Source organism: Bubalus bubalis, chromosome 14, assembly GCF_019923935.1.
Source record: "Bubalus bubalis isolate 160015118507 breed Murrah chromosome 14, NDDB_SH_1, whole genome shotgun sequence".
Taxonomy (NCBI): domain Eukaryota; kingdom Metazoa; phylum Chordata; class Mammalia; order Artiodactyla; family Bovidae; genus Bubalus; species Bubalus bubalis.
In genome coordinates, this window is record NC_059170.1 from 51,471,580 (window position 1) to 51,497,326 (window position 25,747).

Sequence of the window (25,747 nt, forward strand, 5' to 3'; positions counted from 1 at the left end):
CCCGTGGCATGTGGGAGTACTGGATCAGGGCTCAAAACTGTGTTCCCTGTATTGGCAGACAGATTCTTAACCACTGGCCCACCGGGAAGTCCTGAACCTAATGAACTTCTCACTGTACATTTCTAAAATCCCCAGGTCACACAGCTAGTAGATAACACCAGAAATCCAGGCCTGTATTCCTCAAACTTGGTACTTATACCAGCAAGCAACTGTCCATTGCAATGTGATTCCATTTTTATTTGTTAAGTCTAGGTTTCTTTTTACAATGAATCATGGGCTACACAAAGGAATCAGGCAGAAGTCCATCATAAATAAAATAATCTTTTCCTGTATAGGTCATTATATAGTATTGGGTAAAGTTTTTTTTTTAATTTTAATAAAAAAATTAAAAGTTCATGTGATACAGATAGGTATTTTTTAAAAAAGAAAAAAATAATAATGATGTGCTACATTTTGATTTTTGAATTCTCCTCAAAACTCCTTCAGCACAAAAGTTCTCAGGGAAAAAATTTTCTTCAGAAAAGAAGTAAAACTTTAAAACAAACAGAACTTCAGGCTCTCGTTTTCTGTAATACATAATAGGTCTACCCACTAGGCATTTGAAATAAACACTACTCCTTCTTCAACTGTTTTCTCAGAGGAAAATCTGAATGTTCAATTGAAAGACAGCATCTACAGGGTAGATACTAGAGTCTCATTCATCTCCTGATTCTGTGACATCACTGTATCTCCAACAGTTAGAAGATGTCACCTGTTTTAAATGTTGACATTTAGATGATCTTTGATTTGGAAATAGTAAACATGATTTTTAAAAAACACGTATTTTATGTGCAACTTTCAAACAATATTTTCTTTTCCTTATGAAAACCATGTATAACTACTAATAAAAAAAGATGTCTAAGAGCTTTAAAAAAAAAAGAGGGTGGTGTCTCTATCCAAGATAACAAATGGATTATGTTATATGCATAGTTTTGAAACAGTGTTTTTACTATTATATTGTGTCAGACCTGCTAAAAATGGCTTTATAAGTCATTTCAAAAATTCACCTTTTGGAATATTCAGTTCAGTTCAGTTCAGTTCAGTCGCTCGGTCACGTCTGACTCTGTAACCCCATGAATCGCAGCACGCCAGGCCTCCCTGTCCATCACCAACTCCCAGAGTTCACTCAGACTCCTGTCCATTGAGTCAGTGATGCCATCCAGCCATCTCATCCTCTGTCATCCCCTTCTCCTCCTGCCCCCAATCCCTCCCAGCATCAGAGTCTTTTCCAATGAGTCAACTCTTCGCATGAGGTGGCCAAAGTACTGGAGTTTCAGCTTTAGCATCATTCCCTCCAAAGAAATCCCAGGACTGATCTCCTTCAGAATGGACTGGTTGAATCGCCTTGCAGTCCAAGGGACTCTCAAGAATCTTCTCCAACACCACACTTTAAAAGCACCAATTCTTCGGTGCTCAGCTTTCTTCACAGTCCAACTCTCACATCCATACATGACCACTGGAAAAATCATAGCCTTGTCTAGACGGACCTTTGTTGGCAAAGTAATGTCTCTGCTTTTCAATACGCTATCTAGGTTGGTCATAACTTTTCTTCCAAGGAGTAAGCGTCTTTTAATTTCATGGCTGCAGTCACCATCTACAGTGATTTTGGAATATTATTCCACCATAAAAAGGAAAGAAATTGCGTCATTTGTAGTAATGTAATTGAAACTAAAGTCTTACAGGGTGAAGTTGAGAAGAGAAAAACAAACATCGCACGTTAACACACATATGAGGATTCCCTGGTGGCTCAGTAGTAAAGAATCCACCTGCCAATTCAAGAGACACAGGTTTGATCCCTCTGTCGGGAAGATACCCTGGAGAAGGAATGGTGACCCTCTCCAGTATTCTTGCCTGGGAAATCCTATGGTCTGAGAAGCCTGGCAGGCTGTAGTCCATGACATTATAAAGAGTCAGGCATGACTTAGCGACTAAACAACAACACATGTGTATGGAACCTAGAAAAATGGTAGATGACTCTAGTTGCAGGGCAGGAATAGAGATGCAGACATAGAGAATGAACATATGGACACAGGGGTGAGAAGGGGAGGGTGGGACGGACTGAGAGAGTAGCATTGACATATATACACTCCCGTGTGTCAGACAGCTAGCAGCAAGCTGCCGTACAGTACAGGGAGCTCAGCTCGGTGCTCCGTGATGACCTAGAGCCGTGGGATGGGAGGAGTTGGGGGAGGGTCAAGAAGGAGGGGATATATGTATGCGTATAGCTGATTCATGTTGTACAGCAGAAAGTAACACATTATAAAGCAATTATACTCCAATAAAAATATAAAATAAATAATACGATCCCCCAAAATTTACCTTTCACTTTGGCTTTGATGATCCTCATTATAGCCAGCTTTTCACATCATTAATTTCCACTCTTTTTATTTCCTTCCTCCTTTTATCCCATCTTTCCATGGTTCTGTCTTTGGGATTGAAGCTTTGAGTGGCAGATGTTGCTAGATGTCTATCTGTTAACCATTCTTCCTGCCTTCATTTCTTCAGGAAAGCAAAGTGCTCAACTAAAAACCCTTGCTTCTCCAGACTCTTTAAAAGACAGGTGACACAGCTCTGAGATGATGTGAGTGGTGGTCCGCTGGGGGCATCAAAGGGGGCCTCCTGCCTGGGATGTAGAAGTGACACAGCTGTGGCCCCGGGGGAGGCAAAGAGCAAAAGAACAAGAGCCTCCCCCTTCCAACTGAAGCAGGAAGACAGAAGAGCCTAGGCCTCAGAAGTATCACCCAAACCACCCTAGCAGCCCTGGCTGCCTATTCTTGGACTTGCCTATTCTTGCCTGTTCTTGAAATCCAGAAACCTCTATCTGTGAACTTCTTTCTGTTAAGTTCTCTATTGATTTGCACCAAATGTAAACACTGCCAGCCCTTGAGACAACAATGATATATCTTGCCATCTTTTTCTGCTTCCTTAAAAATTTTTTTTGGAATATAGTTGCTTTACAATGTTGTGTTAGTTTCTGCTGTACAACAACCTGAATCAGCTTTATGTATACATATATCCCCTCCCTCTTAAGCCTTTCCCCACCACCCCCGCCATCTCACCCCTCTGCTGTTGCTGCTAAGTCGCTTCAGTCATGTCCGACTCTGTGTGACCCCAGAGATGGCAGCCCACCAGGCTCCTCCATCCATGGGATTTTCCAGGCAAGAGTACTGGAGTGGGGTGCCATTGCCTTCTCCGTCTCACCCTTCTAGGTAATCACAAAGCACCGTTTTTGTGCTGCTTAAAGCAGTATTTTCAGACATGGAGAAAGCTCATGGAAATGGAGAGTTGGAATGAGGAGGCCTGGTGACCACTTAATTTCCCAGTTACTTCCTGAGTCACTCAGAGTGAATCACTGTGTAAACAGGTGTATGAATCATCTATTCTGTACCACACTGAACCACAAGCTTGGGCTATGGTTGACATGTTGATTATCCCACAATTTCTGTGGGTTGGGAGTCCAGGCGTGGCTCACATGGGCCGTCCACTCTAGGGTTTCATCAGGCTACAATCCAGGTGGTGACCAAGGCTGAGGTTTCTTTTGAAGATTGGACTGTGGAAGAATCCCCTTTCAAGCCCACGTGGTCCTTGGCAATCTAGTGAATTCTAATCCCAGGTGACACCACATATTGAACTGGTCAGAAGTGAATTACCTACACTCAGTAGGAGAGATATACTAACAGTGTGAATACCAGGAGGTGGGGTATCAAAGGGAGAAGAGTGGAATCACTTTGCTGTATGCCTGAAACTAACACAATATTGTAAATCAACTGTAATTTCATTTCTTTTTTTAATTTTGTTTGGCCAAATTGCACAACAAGCAAGATCTTAGTTCCCCAACCAGAGATAGAACCCATGCCCGCTGCAGTGAAAGCACAGTGCCCTAACCACTGGACAACCATGGAATAAATAATAACTTTTAAAATAATAGAAACTAATAAATATTATTTATTCCATTATTTATTCCCTATGCTGCTGCTGCTGCTAAGTTGCTTCAGTTATGTCCAACTCTGTGTGACCCCATAGACGGCAGCCCACCAGGCTCCCCCGTCCCTGGGATTCTCCAGGCAAGAACACTGGAGTGGGTTGCCATTTCCTTCTCCAATGCATGAAAGTGAAAAGCGAAAGTGAAGTCACTCAGTCATGTCCGACCCCATGGACTGCAGCCCACCAGGCCCCTCCATCCATGGGATTTTCCAGGCAAGAGTACTGGAGTGGGTTGCCATTGCCTTCTCCATTTATTCCTTATAGTTCCATTTAAAAAGGGAGAAGAGTGTGAAATGATGTGGGTGAATATGATGATTAACATTCCAAAGGCTATGGTTTGCATCCATGTTCTTTTTTGAGGAGGTAAGGAAAATGGAACTTCTGACATCTCTCTTCATCTCCTAATCACTCTCCAACTGGTTTCAAAGTCCTCCTGGAGTTAGCTATGTATGCTAAGTCGCTTCAGTTGTGTCTGAAGGTTTCAAAGTCCTCCTGGAGTTAGCTATGTGTGCTAAGTCACTTCAGTCATGTCTGAAGGCAAGAATACTGGAGTGGGTTGATATGTCCTCCTCCAAGGGATCTTCCTGACCCACGGATCGAACCCAAGTCTCACGTCTTCTGCATTGTCAGATGGGTTCTTTACCCCTAGTGCCACCATAGACGTTACCAATCAAAGGATGTATTTAACATTTAATAATTCTTCAGAATCTTGAGTACTGGTCCAAACCACTGGGAATTGTGTCTTTTAAAAAATTCAACTTCTCATTTGTTTGATTCTAAAATTGAGAACTTATCCTTTGTAATTTGAGATTAAAAGATATTCCATAAAGTATACAACCATCAAATGTATTTTTTCTCCACACACTTAAAACATGGCAGTTTCTATAATATTTTTAGGAAAACAGTAGAATCCTTACTGAACATTTTATTCTGCTTTTAAGATAGAAACTTTGGTATTCATAGTTAAATATGTCAAAAGTATGTGACTTGGGCTAAAATTTGTATTTTGAATATCCTTTAACCTGATGACTTTAAAAAAAATGTGAACTCAAATCTTGCCAAGAAAAAATGATTCAACATTTATGTTGAATAAACTAATGACATTCAAGAGCATTTTACAAAATAAATTGTTCACTGCTTATTATTCAATGGATTTTCATCTTGGCATGAAAAGATTTCTAATATTTGTGTAATTATTAGGCACATTATATAATTAAAAAGTTGTTAAACACTTATGTATAATGCGATTTAGATCATAACTATGTCTAATATATTTGTGGCAAAAGTATTGACTATAAAGTATTAATTGTAGCTCCCCACTGGTTGTAGGAACATAGGTGATTTTTTTTCCATTTTCAATATTTTCCAAAGTTTCTATAACAAATGTATCATCTTGCACAATGGAGGAAAAATCATTTTTAAAAGAAAGGATTTGACTAAATCAATGACTTTCCTTTTTAAATTATTTGTTTTAGCAGCAAAACCCTTTTTTTGAAAGAAATTCTTAGAGGTCACCCAAATATGTAAATCTGAGAAGAGTGATGATTGTGTTTTGGAGGTATTCTTTATTGTTTCTGGATTCCATAACATCTGAGGGTTCTTGAGAACACATTTGAAAACCACTAGACTCGTTTCTAGAATTCCTTAAAGCAGGCTGTGCTGGTAATATGAGCCAGAGTCCTGTGGAAAGAATACTGAATACTGGCCCCAAGTAGGACTTCTTATGGGACCTCTGAGCTTCTTCTCTCCCTTTTAAGATGCATATATCATCTGCCCTTGGACATTTTAGTACCTGGCACGTATAGGGGCTCAGTCATCACACTGCAATCATTCTATAAGCTCTGTGATGTAATTCCATGTAATTCACTCTACAGTCCCTTCCACTTCAGTTCCTTCTTTTTGTTCCCCCCCCCCCCTTTAAAAAAAAAAAAATTACTTTTGGCGGTGCTGGGTCTTCATTGCTGTGCACAGGCTTTCTCTAATTGCAGTATGTGGGCTTAGTTGCCCTGCAGCATGTGGAATCTTCCCAGGCCAGGGATCGAACCTGTGTCTCCTGCATGGCAGGCAGATTCTTAACCACGGGATCACCAGAGAAGTCTTCCTTGGCTTCTTCTCCAGGCCACTTTGCTTCTGTTACACTGAATTTCCCCAGGTTCTAGTATTCATGATATTCTTTCAAACTGGAAAAACCCTTTCTCCTCTCAGCTGCTGAGTCTAGTTTTTGTTTTCCTAAGGCCCAGCTCAAATACCACTTGTTTTGAAAAGCCTTCCATGATTCTCATGTGTGGTAGAATCTCCATCATCTGTGCCTTGTGATACTTTATCCCATTTGCCCCATGGTGTGCTAATTCATGTGTTTACATCTTGTTACGTCTTAGCTGCACCCATCAATGGGGCACGGGTCGTAATCATTTTTGTGTTTCTAGCGTTACACACTGTATTTGATAAATAGGGGGGACCCATCAATAGAAAATAGTGACCACAAGCAGTAAACAATAATATAAACACTTCATTGCACTGACTTAAGATTATTAGTGGTTGCAAACAAAGAGAGGAATCCACATTTTTTGAGTCTACTGATAAATGTGGAATCAGAGTATGTCTTTGAATGGATGGAATTCTTACTGTTAGGAACAGGGAAGGACCTGGCAGTGGAATATGCCAGCATAGGTAAGATGCGGAAGTACGAGAGTGCTCTTGAGTCCTGAAGGTGGGCAGAAGTCCCACCCTTTGGAAACACACCTCAAGCCAATCCAGCAAGTGATTTTTCCCACAAGATGTCAAAATGTAAATCACTGGGGAATGAGAATCTATTTTTCAGTTAATTTGTTAAACTTATCTGTCCAATACTGAACAAAACTATTACTTTCCCAAATGGTTTAAATAGATTGGTTGATACTGATTCACAAAACTGTTGAAAGTCAGAGTAGCACCCATGTGCATGAGAAATATGGCTTTTTATATTCTTATGCTAACTCTAACTCTGAGCCTCCTTGTCAACTGGCTGGAGAGAAATTCCATCCTGAACTGGATCAAAAGTCCCAGGTCAAACACCAGGGAAACCTAATCAGTGATACCCTCTGGAACTGGCTAAGAATCTTCTCATCCTAATTCCTGTGGTCTGCTCTTGTTTAGTGCTTCTCCTGTTTCCATTGTGTGTGGGGCTCAGAATCCTTGCTGAGACTGAAGCTCTTCTCAGTTGGAGGCACTCTGATGTCTTGTCACCCCAAGAGAGCAAATTCAGGCCCTCAACAGATTGAATAATGATCCCTTCCCACATTAAGGAGGACAACCCGGTTTACTCAGTTTACTGATTCAAATGCTGATCTCATCCAGACACAGGTTCACAGACACACCCAGAATATGGGTTGTGTTGAACCACTTATCCGGGCACCCTATGGCCCTGTTGAGGCCTAAGAGTAACTATCGGGTCAATATACGATAATTTATGATTGAAACTCAGCTTCCAGGACTTCCCTGGTGGTCCAGTGGTTAAGACTGTCTTTCCAAAGCAGGGGCTCAGTTTTGATCCCCGGTTGAGGAACTAAGATTGTACTTGCTGCGTGGCATGGTCCAAAATTTTTTTTAATTAAAAAACAAAACAAAAAAAGAAATCCAGCTTTCTATTAAATTAGAATTTATAGACACTCAGCTTCTCTTTGGGGCCATGTAGCATTTCCCATGTGAACCTCTTTAGACTGTAGAATTTAACAGAGTACATCTCAATCTAGTGAGGGCCTGAACAAAACAAAAAGGCAAGGACTTCCCTGGTAGTCCAGTGGTTAAGATTTCACCTTCCAGGGCAGGGAGGGTGGGTTCGATCCCTGGTTAGGGGAGCTAAGATCCCACATGATTCAAGGCCAAAAAAGCAAAACATAAAACAGAAGCAATATTGTAACAAATTCAGTAAATGCTTTAAAAATGATCCATGTCAAAAAAATATTTTTTAAAAAAAGGGCAAAGGAAGGGAGAATTTGTTCCCTCTACTTAATGATCTCTGAGCTGGGACATTGGGTCTTTGACATCCTGAGGCTTGGCGCTGTGGAATACACTTGGTTGAAGACTGTCCAGAAGAACACAGTGGCTTGGATTCTTTGAAGATCAACTTCAGGAAAAGCTACCTGATACTGTCTGGCTTCCCAAGACATGTATTCCTTGCTCCTCTTGGCCCCCATGGAAACCCCAGAGAATTGAGATTTTCCTGCTTGTCGAGGAAGAGATGTGGCTAGGAGGAAGAGAAACAAGTCCAGTGATGGAACACATCTTGAAGATGAGCTCCGGGGAACACGGTGGCTGCACAAGTTCCAGTTGGCTGAGGCCCCTTGGAGGTTGTGCCAGATTCTCTGTCACTTGGCAGCAGAGTCCTTGTCAGCTGCTCAGGCTGAGGTCCCAAACTGGGTCTGCTTCCTTTAAGCTCTGCAAGTTTGGCTTGGGTGTCTTTGCTGGGTAGGGCGTGACCCCGGGGATAGTCAAAGTGTTATTGAGCCCAGGACTAGCTGCTCAGCCCTCAAAAGCCAAAAAAAGGCCAGATTGGTGGAAAGGAAAGCTTGCTTTATTTTATCCAAAATGCCAGTATCCACTGGCAACCGGAGAGTGTGGGACAGATGTCTGTCCAAAGGCTGACTGCCCGCGCCCCCTCCACAATCAGTGGGCAAGAGTTTTTATAGCTGGAAGGAGGGGGCTACGTGCAGGAACAGCACAGTCAGCTCTGACAGTCATCTTGAAATTGGTCATTGGTGGTCTGACCAGCATCATCCTGATTGTTTTAAGTAGTTAATCTTCAGTTCCAAGGTTGATCAGTTTCCATTTCCTTGAGGCCAATCCTTGGAACTTCAGCAACTTTTGTCATGGCTAGAGACTGGTCACCATGTAGTTAACTTCTTCCACTTGGTGGGGGTTTCAGTATCTATAAGACAGCTCATGGGATATGGCTCAGAATAGTATATACAGCCATTGAGAAGGAATTAAATGTCCTTAACTATTCTTAATGACATTATTACTATTTGATCTCCTTTGATTATTTTCCTTTTTTTCTGCATTTTCTCACTTTTCTGATTAAACTTTTAATCTTTGGCTGAAGTTTTACCACAGATGAAAGGCAGGCTGAGGACACTGTGGGGAGAGGGGCAAGGACCCTGGGGTCCTGCTCGGTTTCAAAAGTGGGAGTCCCAGTACCTGCTTTGTGATGCATCCACTGTAGGGACTTGATATGAGCACAGGTATATCTGGCCAGGCTGTGGTTCATAAGGAGAGGTGGCTCACAGCACAGGTAGGGGGCTGGCGGGGTACAGTATATGGTAACAGACTTCCAACAAAAATAGTTCTTAAGTAATTTGTCTCTAGTTACAGCCTATGGACACACGGCACCAAAGGCCCAGATAGAAGCCTGGACAAGTCCGGAGAAAATAACGACATTTTATTATGAGACCAGAGATCAATAACACAAACTCATAGACTGGACAGGTTTAGCCCATTCTGTAGCCCGGTATTTCCTGGAGGGAGTCAAACCTTGCCAGGTGAATGAACTCTACCATTTGGAGAAGTAGATTCCTAGGCACTGTCAATCCAATACCCTCTTTTCTTCTCTACTGGAGACTTCAGATCCTCCTCCTGGATCCACACCAGTTCAAGAGTCAGGGCCCGAGTTGGGAAGTTAACCCCCAGGGTGGCACATGGCAGTAAGCAGAACACACTCCAGAACCAGCTGGAATTCATTTGATTGCCTGCCACTGGGCCTGGCATTCGAAAGGTACTTCATCAGTTTCCCTGTGACCTTTAGAGCCAAGTGTTACTCTGATTTCCAGAAAACTGGAGGAAAACAGACAGGATCTTCTTTGAAATATGGATGGCAATTTTTCTCAAAGAAGTTGATGAAGTTTCTCCTGCTCTCTCACATCTCAAGACAGCACAACTGGATTATAGAGTTAAGATGGTCCTGAGCGTTAGAAGGTTCCCATTCACTCCCTTTTAGAAAATGAGCAAACTGACCCAGGGAGACTGATGTTTCCATGAAGTGAGAGTCTCTATGGTGATAAACAGTTTTGTTATTACCGACAACACAGAGAAATGGTTCTTTTCCCAAAGATCTAGGGATCTGCCCAGGTTCACATAATGTCAGGCCTTTCCCCTCCTGGAGTTTATAGCCTAAGACTGGATAAGAGAGGCAAATTGTCAACTCACACATCCTCATTCATGGTGATTGTTGAAGGGATTATAAGAATGCTGCAGCCTTGGGAGAATATCTTAATTCATTTGGACTTGTATAACAAGATACATGGTGGCTTATAAACAACAGAAATTCATTCCTCACAGTTATGGAGGCTGAGAAGTCCAAGACTGAGGTGCCAGCAGATTCAGTGTCTGGTGACAACCAGCTTCCTAGTTAATAGAAGATGGTCTTCCCTTTGTGGGGTCTCTTTCATAAGGGCACTAGCTAATCCATTCAGAGGGGTTCTGCTTTCATGACCCAATCACCTCCCAGAGACCTTACCTCCAAGTACTATCACTTTGGGGGTTAGGTCTCAACCTATATGGATTTGGTAGGGGGATTGCGTATATTCCGTCCATAGCAGAGAGTATAAGGGAGTTCAGAAAAGAAGTAAAGAAGTGGATTTTAGCACCAACAATTTCTGATTAATAGAAAGAATTGAAAAACTGCAGTTTTCATTAACTTCCATGCTGTTTGGTTTATATGGCTTTGACCTCTTGGATTATTTGAGATTTATAATAGCTTTGGGGAAAATGATACCTTCACATAAAAATGATTCCAGAATAGATTGCTCATCAAAATCACAGCCTGAGGGCATCAGAATCCCCTGGGATGCTTGTTGAAATGCAGATTCCAGGACTGGACCCACATCTACTTAGTCAGAATCACAAGCAGGGGCCCAGAGGACTCTCTATTTTAAATGAGCTCTCTGACAGACTCTTTTGCCCATCAAAGTTTGAGAACCCCTGCCAAAACCCTGAATTAAGAGCAAGCCCAGGCAGTCTTGAACTTTCCTGCCCTTGAAGAAAAAGAAAAAAAATTAAGTCACCAGAAAAACGAACATGGTAGCATCACAGGTTTCTTGAACTTTCATAGAGAACTGTTTGTACGTGAGCTGTAACCAGACCCACAAGGAGAAGGGTTAACTCAAACCCGCAGAGCTAGTTGAATGAGATCAACAGTCTTTGCCAAACCCTAACTGTGCAGACCTGCCATGAATAACTTGAGCATTTTAAAGGCCCCACAGCACAGCCAGGATCCCCAGCCAGCTCAGAAAGCCTTTCCAATGTCAGTGTCACCTTTTGTGGAAAAAAGTTGCCTGTCAGGGGTCCCTTCTAAATGAAAAACATTATTTACAAAATGCTAAGGAAATTCTAATACCAAAATATGTGTTCCTGGTATGTTGTTGAGAGGTTTGGGCAACATTTCCAGTGTAAGAAGTCTCCTAAAACATTTTCATGATAACATCTAAAATCCAAAATATTGTTTTGAGGAAATTTTCTCATTTGATAGTTGGACACAATGAGAAAAACCAAAACTATAAAAAGACACATTATGATGCTATTATTTTGGGTCAATCCTCTCTTTGTTAATAAAGTAAAAAGAAAATTAAGAAATAAAAGTATATTGAGGGTAGCTTTTCTACATCAGAAAATTCACTAACTGATCTCCCATAATTGTGAGTGACATTACTTTATTCATGTTTTCAAGAAGTTTGACCTCATAGGGAATCCTGAATAATTAACCTTCATGGAAGTATTATTTGACATTATTTTGTCATCACCAACTTTATGAAATCACCCAGGGAGTTCTTATCTGTTTGTTCTGTTTTGCTAGTCAAGCCAATGCCTGAGTCCCACCCCCAGGTTCTAGTTTCATGGGCCTGGAGTGGGACTCAGGTGTTTACCATATGCAATCAGTGTTGAAACACCCATTTACAGCCAATACAACAGATTTTTCTTATTTGCAGAAGATAAATTCTCAAAAATGTAGGTGGTTTATATTCTCAATAATACAAAGGTTTCTAAATTAAAATAGAATTTTCTTTTAATTTTGTTATAGAGACAAGCCAATAATTGTTCTATGCACCCCATAGTTATATAATCTAAGTCTTGGGGAGGGGGTATATCTGAGCCTAATTCTTTTTTTTTTGTGAGGGGGAGACTGTTTTTATTTATTTTTAATTTTATTATTTTCTTGTTGGAGTATAATTGCTTTACAATGTTGTGCTAGTTTCTGCTGTAGAACAATGTGAATCGGCTATATGTATACACATATCCCCTCTTTCTTGAGCCTCCCTCCAACCACCCCATCCCAGCCCTCCAGGTCGTCATAGAGCACGGAGCTGGGCTCCCAGTGCTGTGCAGCAGCTTCCCACTAGCTCTCTGTTTTACACATGGCAGTGTAGATATGTCAGTGCTACTCTCCCAATTCACCCTTCTCTCTAATCCTAATGCTTACTAAGTTTACTACAGTAACTTAATGGCCCCAAATTTGAGTGTCTCAGTGAAAAAGAAGTGTTATTTCTGAAGGCCTTCCTACATTAAGCCATGTCGCACATACAGCTTTGATCATTTGTGTTTTAAGGCAAAGTAGTAGTTAGGCCGTGTCCTTGGTCAGGTCAAGTGGGTAGAGCCTGACATGATATCAGGATGCTCTGAATGCAGGTCAGGTGTAGGGAGGACCAAACAGAAGATGACTTCCTGTCAGTATTTGAGGCAATTCCTAAACTCCAGCCCCTGCCACATGCATCTCACTTTCCTACTTAATGACAACAAGCTGTTTCTTATCTCAGTGGCTTTGCCCAAGTTCTTCCTCTCTCTGGTATCCATTCCTACCTTCCTTCCTTACACCTCAAGATTCTATCATCTCATCAGGCTCTGCTCAGTCTCCACCTATCAGAAGCTGTTCCTGACACTAAGAGTTGTTCTATAATGAAACAAATAAAGCTTAACCTTTGGGGCCCCTCACTCACATGGGTCCCTTCCAAACCCCTGGGAGGGACCATGGAAATATTTTCATGTGGTCATGTTTCTTAAATCTGCAGAAGTAAGAGATTAGAACCATAATAGATTCCGACTGTCTATTTTAACTAACCCCCTGTCAAACTTTCTCTTGTATTAAGCCCTGTTGGAAAGACCATGAGCATTTTTGAGAACCAGGGTAAATGAACATTGAATTTGGAATACATGTAGTCTGGGTTAAGTGGAATAACACATTTACAAATAATATAATTAGTGATGTCAGTATAAGAATGGCATATCAGTTGGATTCAAAGAAATAGAATCAGTATTATAAAATAATAACATAGATAGACTGATGGTAGGTAATTGATAAATGAGAGATAGATAATACATAGATAGATATACAGATATAGATAATTGATAAATAGATGTATAGATAGACCTTTTAGTCTCACTGTCTGGAGAACCCTGCAAATAACAACGATCAGTTAAAAAAAAAAAAAAAAGTGTTGTAGAAGCATGCTACGGGCTGAATTGTGCCCCCCTCCCCAATTCATATGTTGAAGCCCTAACACAGAACCTCAGAACGTGACTGTATTCAGAGACGGTGTCTTTCAGAACTAGATTATGTTAAAAATGAGGTTTTGGAAGCTCATACAACTCAACATCAAAAAAAAAAAACAAAACAAAAACTCAAATGAAAAATGGGCAGAAACCTGAGTATAGTTTTCCAAACAGGAAATACAGATGGCCAACAGTCACATGAAAAGATGCTCGGTGTCACTAATCATCAGGGAAATGCAAATCAAAGTCACAATGAGATATCATCTCACATCTGTCAGCATGGTCATGATCAAAAAGAACACAACATTGGCAAGGATGCAGTGAAAAGGAAACCTTCACACACTGTTGCTGGGAATGTAAACTGATTCAGTCAGTGTGAAAACAGTATGGAGGTTTCTCAAAAAACTAAAATAGAACTACCATATGATCCAGCAATTTCACTCCTGGGTATATATCCAAAAAAAAGGAGAAAACATTAATTAAAAAGATACCTGTACCCCAATGTTCATACCAGCATTATTTACAATTGCCAAGATATGGAAGTCAACAGATAAATGGGTAAAGAAGAAGTGGTATATATACAATGCAATATTGTTCGGCCATAAAAAAGAACAAAATTTTGCCATTTGCAGCAACATAGGTGGACTTGCCTGGAGAATCCCAAGAACGGTGGAGCCTGGTGGGCTGCCGTCTATGGGGTCGCACAGAGTCAGATATGACTGAAGCGACTTAGAAGCAGCAGCAGCAGCAGCAGCAGCAGCAGCAGCAGGTGGACTTGGAGGGCTTAAGTCCATAGTCTAAGTAATAAGTCAGGTATAGAGAGACAAATACTGTACAGTATCACTCATACATGGAATCTAAAAGGTACAACAAACTAGTGAATAGAACAAAAACAAAGCAGACTCACAGACATTAAGAACAAATTAATGGTGATGGATCAGTTGGTAAAGAATCCTCCTGCAATTCAGGAGACCCCAGTTCAATTCCTGGGTTGAGAAGATATCTGGAGAAGGGATAGGCTACCCACTCTGGTATTCTTGGACTTCCCTTGTGACTCAGCTGGTAAAGAATTCACCTCCAATGCAGGAGACCTGGGTTCGATCCCTGAGTTGGGAAGATTCCCTGGAGAAGGGAAAGGCTACACACTCCAGTATTCTGGTCTGGAGAATTCCATGAATTTTATAGTCCATGGGGTCATAGAGTCAGACACAACTGACTTCACTTCACTTCAGTGGTTACCATTGGGGTGAGAGGGGCAACAACGGTAGGGGATTAAGAGGTATAGACCATTAGGCATAAAATAAGCTATAAAGATTATATTGTACAATATTGGGAATATGGTCAATATTTTATAATAATTATAAATGGAGAATAATTTTCAAAAGTTGCAAGCCATTATACTGTACACCTGCAATTTATATAATAGCATGCATCAACTATACATTAATAAAAAAATCCCTCCAAAATGATTGTGTGCCTGGACCTCCATTAGACTGTGTACTTCTTCTCGTGGACCAGCACAGCTTCTCACCCACATTTGAATCTCCAAGACCTAGCTCAAAACCTGGGATACGTATGAGATGCTGATGGTATATGTGATGAACAAATAGGTAAATATACAAACAGATGCCCAAGTGAACACTGAAAATAGACCCATCAAGAGATTCCCAGTCTCTAGAGATATCATCTTTATTTTTAGAGATCAAGTTAAAGACTATTCATATTGTTTTGAGTTCAACTGGGGAAAAAAATATCCTTTAAGAATCTTCTGACTGCCGAAACAAGTGCAAAGCCAGTGTGGAGAGCACTTAAACATTTAATCCCCAGAAAGAATTTTTGGTTAAAAAAAAAACAAATGGACTACAATCACCAAAACCAAAAATAAATGTAAAAAGCAAGCAAAATGAAACTACTCTTCTCCATTTTATAAAACTTCTCTACCCCCCCAATATGCTTAATATGTTACTGAGTTTGAGTACATATATAGATACAGATGACATCTATTTGATTGTATGTTTGAGTGGATAATGTGAGGTGTATTCAGCATCCTACTGAATACAGACCGTTTCTTGAAAGGATAAGACATTTAAGTATGAGACAAACGTCTGAAGTCCAAAATACTTTCTGTGAAAATGTAGCTCCGAGTTCTAAAGAAAATGACTTGTGTAAAGAATTTGTAAATCATGCTCACTCTTATACTTCTCCTCTTTCATATTTCTAATTCTCTCTTGTTTCTCTTGTATCTTGAAAGAAAAAAAATACATATATAAAGTTTTTTCAGTATAATTAACCACACACTGCTATGACACTGTAGCCATTGTTTCCACTGGAACGTCCTCAAATGGAACATGCTTTGTTCTTACCAAGAAAATAAAAGCAATTTGTTTTCTCCTGTCCGAGGCATGAGAGAAAGTTGTTTGTTCCCAGAAAGCTTTCTCACAATTGCCCACGTCTTACAACCTCATTTGGAGAAGGCAATGGCACCCCACTCCAGTACTCTTGCCTAGAAAATCCCATGGACGGAGGAGCCTGGTAGGCTGCAGTCCATGGGGTCGCTAAGAGTCGGACTCGACTGAAGTGACTTAGCTTAGCTTAGCTTACAACCTCATTAAGTTGGGGTATTGCAAACTCCATCTTACCTCCTAACCAATATGCTGCTTCTTAGTCTCTCTCTTTTTTTTTTTTTTTTTTTTGGCTGCAGCACATGGGATCTTTTTTTTTTTTTTTTTTTAGCACATGGGATCTTTAGTTTCACCATGCAAGATCTGGTTTCCTGACCAGGGATCAAACTCGGGCCCCCTGCATTAGGAGCTCAAAGTCTTAACCACTAGACCACTAGGCAAGTCCTGTTAGTCTTTTGTGAGTTATGGACTTTCTTGAAAATCTAGCTATTTTCTTCCCAGGAAAAAAAAAAAAAAGGCATAAACACAAATGGAGACAACATTTTGCAAATAATTTGAGGGTCTTCGTAGACCCCTTAATGCCATTTAAGGATCCCTGTTTAGGGACTTCAGGTAAGGAACTTCTGCTTGTGAGTAACCCCTTGGGAAAGGCAAGGATGAGTTGGAAATATGATACCGGGGTAGATGCGACACCTCTGATATATTTTACAGTGTACACAAAGCTTCATCTGAGGAAAAGTTTTTGAGCAAAAAGGAATTGTTAAAGTGAGGAAAAGATACTTAGAAACCTAATTCCCAATTAGGGAACAATGCCTTCAACTGTTGCATTCTGAGATCAGTCAGTGTTACAGGGGAAAGATCCAGAGAAATAGGCCAAGTCATTATAGCAAAAAATTAATTTTATGCACAGTGTTTTAGCAATCTATATTTTCCAAATACATTAAGAGCTTAATTTTAAAAATTCCTCTACTGATAATATCATTAATTTTCCAAGTAAAATGTAAAGTAAATGGATAAATAAATCGCAGTTAAAAGAAAATTTACACTAAGATCACCAAAATACAAATCTATTAAAAATACACCTTGTCTTTGATGTTTATTTCACATTATCTAACTACATACAGTTATGCAAATTTACATTTTTATTTCAAATCTTTGCATTCCTGATATACATAAAACAGGACAAAGAACACATTTGTAATGTTCAGCCTGGAAAATCTTGCTTGGGGCAGACAAGATTCTCAGCTGCCTTTTTCTTTCTGCACATGTACAAATACAATTCTGAATAACTGGAATTAAAAAAGTCAAGATGGGTATAAGGAAAAAGGTGACTAAATTTTTGTGTCACCTGAGGTTATATGTACTTGACTTTTAAAATGGTCTTCTAATTATCAAATAACTATTTCATGGGTAACAAGTCTTTGGAATCTCCTTAAATGATTTCAGGATGCTTAGCTGGTTGTTTCTGGGGTTCTTGTATTTGAATGCAGTTGACATGAGCTGTACACTAATGCTGTATATTCATCTAAGATCTTCTTAAACATAGTAGTCAATGTCATTATCCTTCTTTTGTGAAAATATCTTGCCAGGCTTAAAAAGGAGCACTTATTTCTTCCACTCGGCAAAGGAAAAAAGACAGACCAGCGTAATACAGTACTATTATAATTTGAAAGGAAATAATCACATTGAACAAAACAAAAGACCTTACCATTTTAGTTATAATTTTATGAAATTCAAATATACCTAAATCATACCATGATACTAGATGGCCGCATGTTCATTCTGTTCAATGTTGCCCATGAGATCTTTCGTATCATTAGTTCCTGGACTTGATCCACTGTTAAAATACAGAGTGTTCTCAAAAGCGTCCTCTCGAGGCAAATGCACACGTCTTTTCTTATAAAAGAAGTACACAGCGAAGCCAGCACCCATTATAATCAGGAGCACCACGACGACTACTACTCCTGTCGCACTGGAAGACGGTTTAGAAGGTTCCATCTTCCTTGGATCAGCTATAAGTAAGTAAATATATTTTAAAAAAGGTAAGTGGAGGGAGGCAGAGAGTAAAGTGCCATGGAGAACAGTACAACTGTCTTAGAAAAACTAAAATGCATGAATTTCCTGTCCAGTGAGTGACATTTCCCAAACAGAAATTTAGGACATGAATGTAGAATTCTGTGGATGATTAATTCAAATGTTCAGATGACTATTCAGCTGCAAGAGTATTTCATGTATCTATGCAGCAGTAAGCTAGTATGATATTTTAAAATATTTATACCTTTTAAAAATAATTGAAGGCTGCTTACACATACATCATATGAAGATAAACGGAATAGTAAAAGCAGTGACAATAATAACAACCAAGGGGGAAAATTAGGGAAAAAAGAAAACGAATAGTGGAAATTTGAACACATGAGTATTAGTTAACAGCACGTAGGAAGTTAAGAGAGCTGCAGGCAAGCCACACATCTCACTTTTACTTTTTTTCAGCAGCAAACAACATAAGTGAAGGAGGTCAGTTCCTCATTCAAACTGTCCATAAAACTAAAATTTTAAATATTGCTTAAAAAAAAAGAAAACAAAGAAATCATAGGGATTCCTAAGAGAAATTTCTTCCCTGGGTTCTCATAGGGCAATTAGAGTAACAAAGCAATTAGTGTCCTCAGTAAGACCTAGAGTTCTTGCCTGGAGAATCCCATGGACAGAGGAGCCTGGCAGGCTACAGTCCGTGTGGTCATAAAGAGTCAGACACAACTGAGTGACTCAACAACAACAACAACAAGACCTAGAATAAAAACACCAAACTGACTCCAAGACTGGCTTTTCTAGAGTATCATTCAAGAGCAATCGGTGCCCTAACAACAAAGGCTAGAGAGTGCGATGGGTGTAGGAAGGGAAAATTATGGTTTTTAAAGCAAACACACTGTATCAGTGTATTGCTAATATGGAACTTAAAAGTTCATGATGATCTTACCTTTTGTTGTAATTAATGTATGCGTAGGTTCAGCATCAACAACTGTTTGTAAAATAACAAAATAATTAAATAGTTATAAAGACCCATGATAATTGCATGTAGATAGTGAGCATTATTTGGTTTACAAATATATCAAATTATTCATGTTTGATTTATGGTGATATATGATATATATATATCATATATTAGGTTCTTTCCCTGGTGGCTCAGACGGCAAAGTGTCTATCTACAATGCCGGAGACCCGGGTTCGATCCCTGAGTTGGGAAGATCCCTGGAGAAGGAAATGGAAATCCACTCCAGTACTCTTGCCTGGAAAATCCCATGGACAGAGGAGCCTGGTAGGCTACAGTCCATGGGGTCGCAAAGAGTCGGACACAACTGAGCGACTTCACTTTCATTTTCATGATATATATAGACAATAATCAGATAGATGGGCAGATAGATAAAATCTGTATGTATATATACAGATTTTAGCTATCTATCTTCCTATAACTGCAACCTACAGCTGCATGGTGAATTTAAATAGACTGGAAGATCTGAAAACAGGAAAAAAAAAAAAAAAAAAACCCAGTTGCATTTGAGCCACTTACACCACAAAAATCTACCCAATCTACCCATAAAATAATGTATTCTAGGCTAGTGGTTCTGAAAATGGCTCACTGAAGCATAAGATATTACAAGGCATTTGAATGAAAAATAAAATAAGGAATCCAACACTGCACTAAAGGGTACAGTATCTTAGAACAGAGTTGTCAACGAATGAAGAACTAGCATCACCGACTCAGTGGAAATGAATTTCAGCAAATTCTGGGAGACAGTGGAGGGCAGAGGAGCCTGGCATGCTACAGTCCATGGGGTCACAAGGACTCAAACACAACCTAGCAACTGAACAACAACAAAATAATAAAACCACTGGGGATGGAGTATTACTTTATTTAGTTCATTTATTTAAATCTATTATCTAATTAATTTTATCTCTTGGTAAAGATACTATGTGAAGTAGAATGGCAAAAAACTATTGTGAATGTCCAGGTAATATCATATCATGGGCACATAATACTATTAATTCCCCCAATCCCTGTCCTGACATGGCCTGCCATTCAATCTCAGGAGGAAACTTAATTGGTCTTACATGATTTATTTCTTAATAAATTCTCATTCCTCCCACTGTCCACTTCTTGTTTGGTCAAGATACATATTTTATCTCTTTTTCTCATATACCATAAGGCTAGATCTCCAAACTTCTCCCAACTTTACAAATCCATGTGCATGGATATTTCATCACATGTGTATTGATATACCAAAATCATTACTTCAATTAAGCAGGAAGTTTTGTGTTCACTCAAAGCGACAGACAGAACTAATCACCATGGCAGACTAGATTTCTTGCTTATAAAGAGGGAGAGTTTATAAGGAACCTGTAATCACATAATAATTCCACACCTAACATCTTCATATCTGCAAGAAAAGGGAGCCTAAAAACATATGTACCATAGGACAAATTCTTACTTACTTTTTGGTCTTTTACAAATGTATCCTTTGTAGGAAGAACAGTGAATATTACTCCATAATCCAGAAGATGCATATAAAGTGACACAATCATTTCTTTCACCAGAGGGATCACCTGTTTTCCAGTTGACAAAGGAGAGTGGGTTGTTGTTTATCCACACCCACATTCCTGATTATCAGAGGAAGCCAAAAAAATTACAAGTTAAAAATAATCCCTCTTAAAATAAATTCAACTTATTCATGTGAAATTTCTAAGCATGTTATTTTACACCACAATCAATAGCTATTTACACTTAAGAGTTTTAATAGGCAAGATAATAGTAATTAATAGAGGAAAGAAAACTGAGAATTATGTTTCTTATGTAATTTCAGTTGAAAATTTATTCCTAATTAGTATATATATGTAAAGTTATCTCCCCCTAATTTTTTTAATAGCAAAAGATAGAAAAAAATTTAATAAATTTTTAAAAATATTTTTCTTTAACTTAGCAACAGTGGATATTCCTTTTAGCAACTTTCAAGATAGCCTAATGTGTGAGTCACTTAAATATTCAGTTCTTATCTCAAATGAAACTATGAGTTTGAATTTTCAAATGTTTCACAAATTAATCATTAATCAAAGCAAGATTTTCTAGAACTGAAAACTTGTTTTGAAACACATTTTAAACATTTTGAAATGTTTCAACATTTTTAAATATTCATGATTCAAAAATCATGGTGCAAAAATTACCTTCAACATTTCTGTACAATCCTATCCAAAAATTGGTTTTGCTTTGAAGTGGCTCAACTCGATATGACAGGAAACTCAATTCAGCAGCACTTTCAATGGTAACCAGAGAGGAACCTACAAAGTACAAAAGAATAAACAAGATGGCAATATATTTAAGTAGTTGAAAACATTTTTATAATGATTGTGTTGATATCAAGAGCAATGAAAATCATCCCACTATCTCCACTTAAGGGGAAGAATTTCAAAGAGTGAACATTTGTCTTCTAAGAATTTGTTTCCATTCTGAAAATGTGATTTTTTAGGCATCATTTGTGTACAACCACTGGACAACTCACTGCAGGATACACAAAGATGAGTAGAACACAGAATACCTCAAGAAGGTTATGGTTCAGTGAATAGGAATGAGTTGAGCATATAAAGAAATGTATTAGAAAAGAAAATAAATATAAAAAGGTACTGACATGTCAAACAGGGAGAAGATTTGTTTTAGGGGAAGCTATTTAAAGGAAGCATGCAAGAAACAGAATTTAAAAATATTAGGGAGCATGAGATTTCAAGTAGAAAGAATAGAAAATAATTCTGAGATTAGGAAGAATAAAAAAAAATAAAGAAACAGGGAAGCACAGAGGTGGTTCACAGATGCACGGAATTCATGTCTGGTTTATAGTAATAAGATATGAAATAGATAGAAAGGCAGGTAGGTAGGTAAGTAGATAAGGCAATCTATTGGGGTAAATGAATAGCATTGATAGATAGTTTGGCTGGATGAATCTGGTCAATGGGTGAAAAAAGCCTTGGGTTAGGTCTCACTGCAGATGGCAGGAGACTGGTATTTAGGGTAATGTGGTGACTAAAAAACACTTAGATTTTTAGGCAGCAGAATGATGCACGCACAGTATTAATCCAGCTGTTATGTATAGGACTGTACAAAAAGAAGACAGGAAACAGAAAGTCTGCTTGGATACTGCAGCATCTAGCATACCCAGTCAAAGACTGCTTCAGTGCCAGTACTGTATTTTATTGTAAAATTATAGAATTTTAAATAATAACAACTTAAACTATATTTAAGCTATTTCTACCAGATATTTTGCTTTGGGCTTTACAAACATGATCTCACTAACATTTTACAACTATCTTATTAAGTTAGTACTACTGTTACTCCATTTTACAGATAAGGAATCTAAAAGTCCAGAGGGTAAGATCTTTCAAGATCTTAATGAGAGTGGAGGGCAAAGTCATGGCATGATCCGGGCATCTGAATCTTGCCCTATACCTAACCACATGCCTGCATCCCACATGACTGGGACCTTGCTGACTATTTTCGTTGCATCATTTCATATTTTATTTTAAAATATATTTCACAGATGATAGCCATTTCAATATATATGGGATATATTTTGATGAATGTGAATCATTCATTTTATTTACAGGAAAACATAGTTATCTACAGTTGAAAACAAAGTTTCTACATATTCACTGCCAAGAATTTTTTTAAAAAATATTTAGCAACATAAAAGAAAAAACATTTAATTTAAAAAAGAAGGTTTCAAGTGACATCATAATGAATGGCAGAGGAAGAACCCTTGAAAATCCTTGAAAATCCTCTCCGCTACAAAAGCAATAAGAACACTAAATTTTTTTCAAATCAACTTTTTCAGAACACTGAAAGTTAACCAACAGCTTGTAACAGTCCAGGAAGTATTTATTCAAGAAAAATGACTGACTCTTAGTAAGGAAAGTGAGCTTCATGATGTTTTAACTTGTCCTAATCCCATAGTCTTATCCCTAGCTCTGTGATTGCCTTAAAAGCCAAAAGCCTCAAAATCACACTGAAGACCAGAAACCAAGAAGACACTGGGAAAGTCAGAATGGGATTGGGGTTCTTTCCAAGTCACATTCTCAAAGAATTTCCATTATTTGATCTCTGACAGTTCCCTGGAAAACCTCACTTGGCAGAACCTGCCTTAATTTGAACTAACTCAGAGCTCATCCAATGTAAACAGCATTTTCCTTGGGGGAATTTGTCAAAAATTAATAGTGGCAATAACCTAACAGTATAGCTGCCTGAAGCAGTGACAACAATTTAGGGAAACAATAAGCTAACAAAAAAGCTAAAAGGAAAGACTGTGGAGTAAAATGTCCATAGGGAACTTTAAGAAGCACCGACCTATTCCTGGGAATCTAGAAGGCCGCAGACATGCACTGGAGTGTGTGCATGCACAGGACTATGTGCATGCCGGTGAAAGATCTGAAAAGTCTCTACATTTTCACCTCTGGCTGACCTTGACAGTCTGCACAAGCAGGAAGTGAAGGCTAAGGTAGAGTTTTAAACTTCATGTAGGAATGTTGAAGACATGTCTTCAGATACAGCCCCTCAGTAAAACCCAGAAAACTTATTCGTTCTAGGCACTAAGGAAGTACGTTCACATCACTAGCTGACCACTAAACTAACTAGGTAGAGAATTCAGTAACTGTGCATGAAAAAGAATACATACTTTATAGAATTTATGAGGGAAAATTACTAAACAAGGAAAACAACAACAAACAGCAACAAAACCAAACCTTGTAGAGTGGAAATAAACTTATTTCTAACGTTGCTTATTTTATTATTTTCAATACATATTTTTCAATGAAAATTACAAGAAATTCAAAGAAACATGAAAATATGACCCATACCAAGAAAAGAAGCGGCCAATACAGATTTTTCCTGAACAAGTCACATCTTTGGCTTACTGGACAAAGACTTTTGAAATCAGCTATGTTAAAGATGTTTAAAGACTTTAAAGGGGAAAGTGTCTAAAGAACTAAAAGAAAGTATGAAATAATTGCTCACTAAATAGAGACTATTAATAAAAAGATAGAAATTATTTTAAAAATAAAATTCTGGAGTTAAACATTATAATAATTGACAGGAAAACTTCACTGGAGAAGCCAAAAACTGAATTTGATTAAGTAAAAGAAATAATCAACAAGCTTGTGGTTATCCAGTCTGAATAATGGGAGTCCTAGGAGAGGAGTGAGATAAAGAGACATAAAGAGTACTTGAAGAAATGATGGACCAAAAGCTTCCCAATGGTCCTTTCCCAGGACAAGTGCATGGCAACCCACACCTGTATTCCTGCCTGTAGAATCCCATGGACAGAGGAGCTGGTGGGCTATGGTCCATAGGGTCACAAAGAGTCAGGCACAACTGAAGCAACTTAGCACAGCACAGCACAGCACAATGGCTGATAATTGCCCTGCTGCTGCTACTGCTGCTAAGTCACTTCAGTCGTGTCCGACTCTGTGCGACCCCATAGACGGCAGCCCACCAGGCTACCCCGTCCCTGGGATTCTCCAGGCAAGAACACTGGAGTGGGTTGCCATTTCCTTCTCCAATGCATGAAAGTGAAAAGTGAAAGTGAAGTCGTTCAGTCATGTCTGACTCTTTGAGACCCCATGGACTGAAGCCTATCAGGCTCCACCTTCCATGGGATTTTCCAGGCAAGAGTACTGGAGTGGGTTGCCATTGCCTTCTGCCTTGGAGAAGGAAACAGACATCTAGATCCAGGAAGCATAAGGAGTACCAAATACAGTGAATCTAAAGAGATTATTGCCAAATTCAGACTTAAATTGAAGAAAGTAGGGAAAACCACTAGGCCATTCAGGTATGACATAAATCACATCCCTTATGATTATACAGTGGAAGTGAGAAATAGATTTAAGGGACTAGATCTGATAGATAGAGTGCCTGATGAACTATGGATGGAGGTTCGTGACTTTGTACAGGAGACAGGGATCAAGACCATCCCCATGGAAAAGAAATGCAAAAAAGCAAAATGGCTGTCTGGGGAGGCTTTACAAATAGCTGTGAAAAGAAGAGAAGCGAAAAGCAAAGGAGAAAAGGAAAGATATAAGCATCTGAATGCAGAGTTCTAAAGAATAGCAAGGAGAGATAAGAAAGCCTTCCTCAGCAATCAATGCAAAGAAATAGAGGAAAACAACAGAATGGGAAAGACTAGAGATCTCTTCAAGAAAGTCAGAGATACCAAGGGAACATTACATGCAAAGATGGGCTCAGTAAAGGACAGAAATGGTATGGACCCAACAGAAGCAGAAGATATCAAGAAGAGGTGGCAAGAATACACAGAAGAACTGTACAAAAAAGATCTTCATGACCAAGATAATCACGATGGTGTGATCACTGACCTAGAGCCAGACATCCTGGAATGTGAAGTCAAGTGGGCCTTAGAAAGCATCACTACAAACAAAGCTAGTGGAGGTGATGGAATTCCAGTTGAGCTATTTCAAATCCTGAAAGATGATGTTGTGAAATTGCTGCATTCAATATGCCAGCAAATTTGGAAAACTCAGCAGTGGCCACGGGACTGGAAAAGGTCAGTTTTCATTCCAATCCCAAAGAAAGGCAATGCCAAAGAATGCTCAAACTACCACACAATTGCACCTATCTCACACGCTAGTAAAGTAATGCTCAGAATTCTCCAAGCCAGGCTTCAGCAATACCTGAACCGTGAACTTCCAGATGTTCAATCTGGTTTTAGAAAAGGCAGAGGAACCAGAGATCAAATTGCCAACATCTGTTGGATCATCAA

The 25,747-nt window shown here is 39.1% G+C and overlaps 1 protein-coding gene across 3 annotated transcripts in view; it reads right to left on the reverse strand.

The window, feature by feature from the left end:
- Positions 1 to 16,822: 16,822 nt before the first annotated feature.
- The window catches only part of MRC1 (mannose receptor C-type 1), a 111,825-nt gene continuing 102,900 nt past the window's right edge, over positions 16,823 to 25,747 (reverse strand). For all 3 annotated transcript variants that reach the window (XM_025264336.3, XM_025264335.3, XM_044928088.2), the window contains 4 exons: positions 21,156 to 21,269; positions 20,430 to 20,594; positions 18,916 to 18,957; positions 16,823 to 17,953 (listed from right to left, as the gene is read on the reverse strand). In XM_025264336.3, coding sequence (XP_025120121.2) covers positions 17,703 to 17,953; positions 18,916 to 18,957; positions 20,430 to 20,594; positions 21,156 to 21,269 — 572 coding nt within the window. In that variant the 3' untranslated portion in view covers positions 16,823 to 17,702. The remainder of the gene's footprint in view (positions 17,954 to 18,915; positions 18,958 to 20,429; positions 20,595 to 21,155; positions 21,270 to 25,747) is intronic.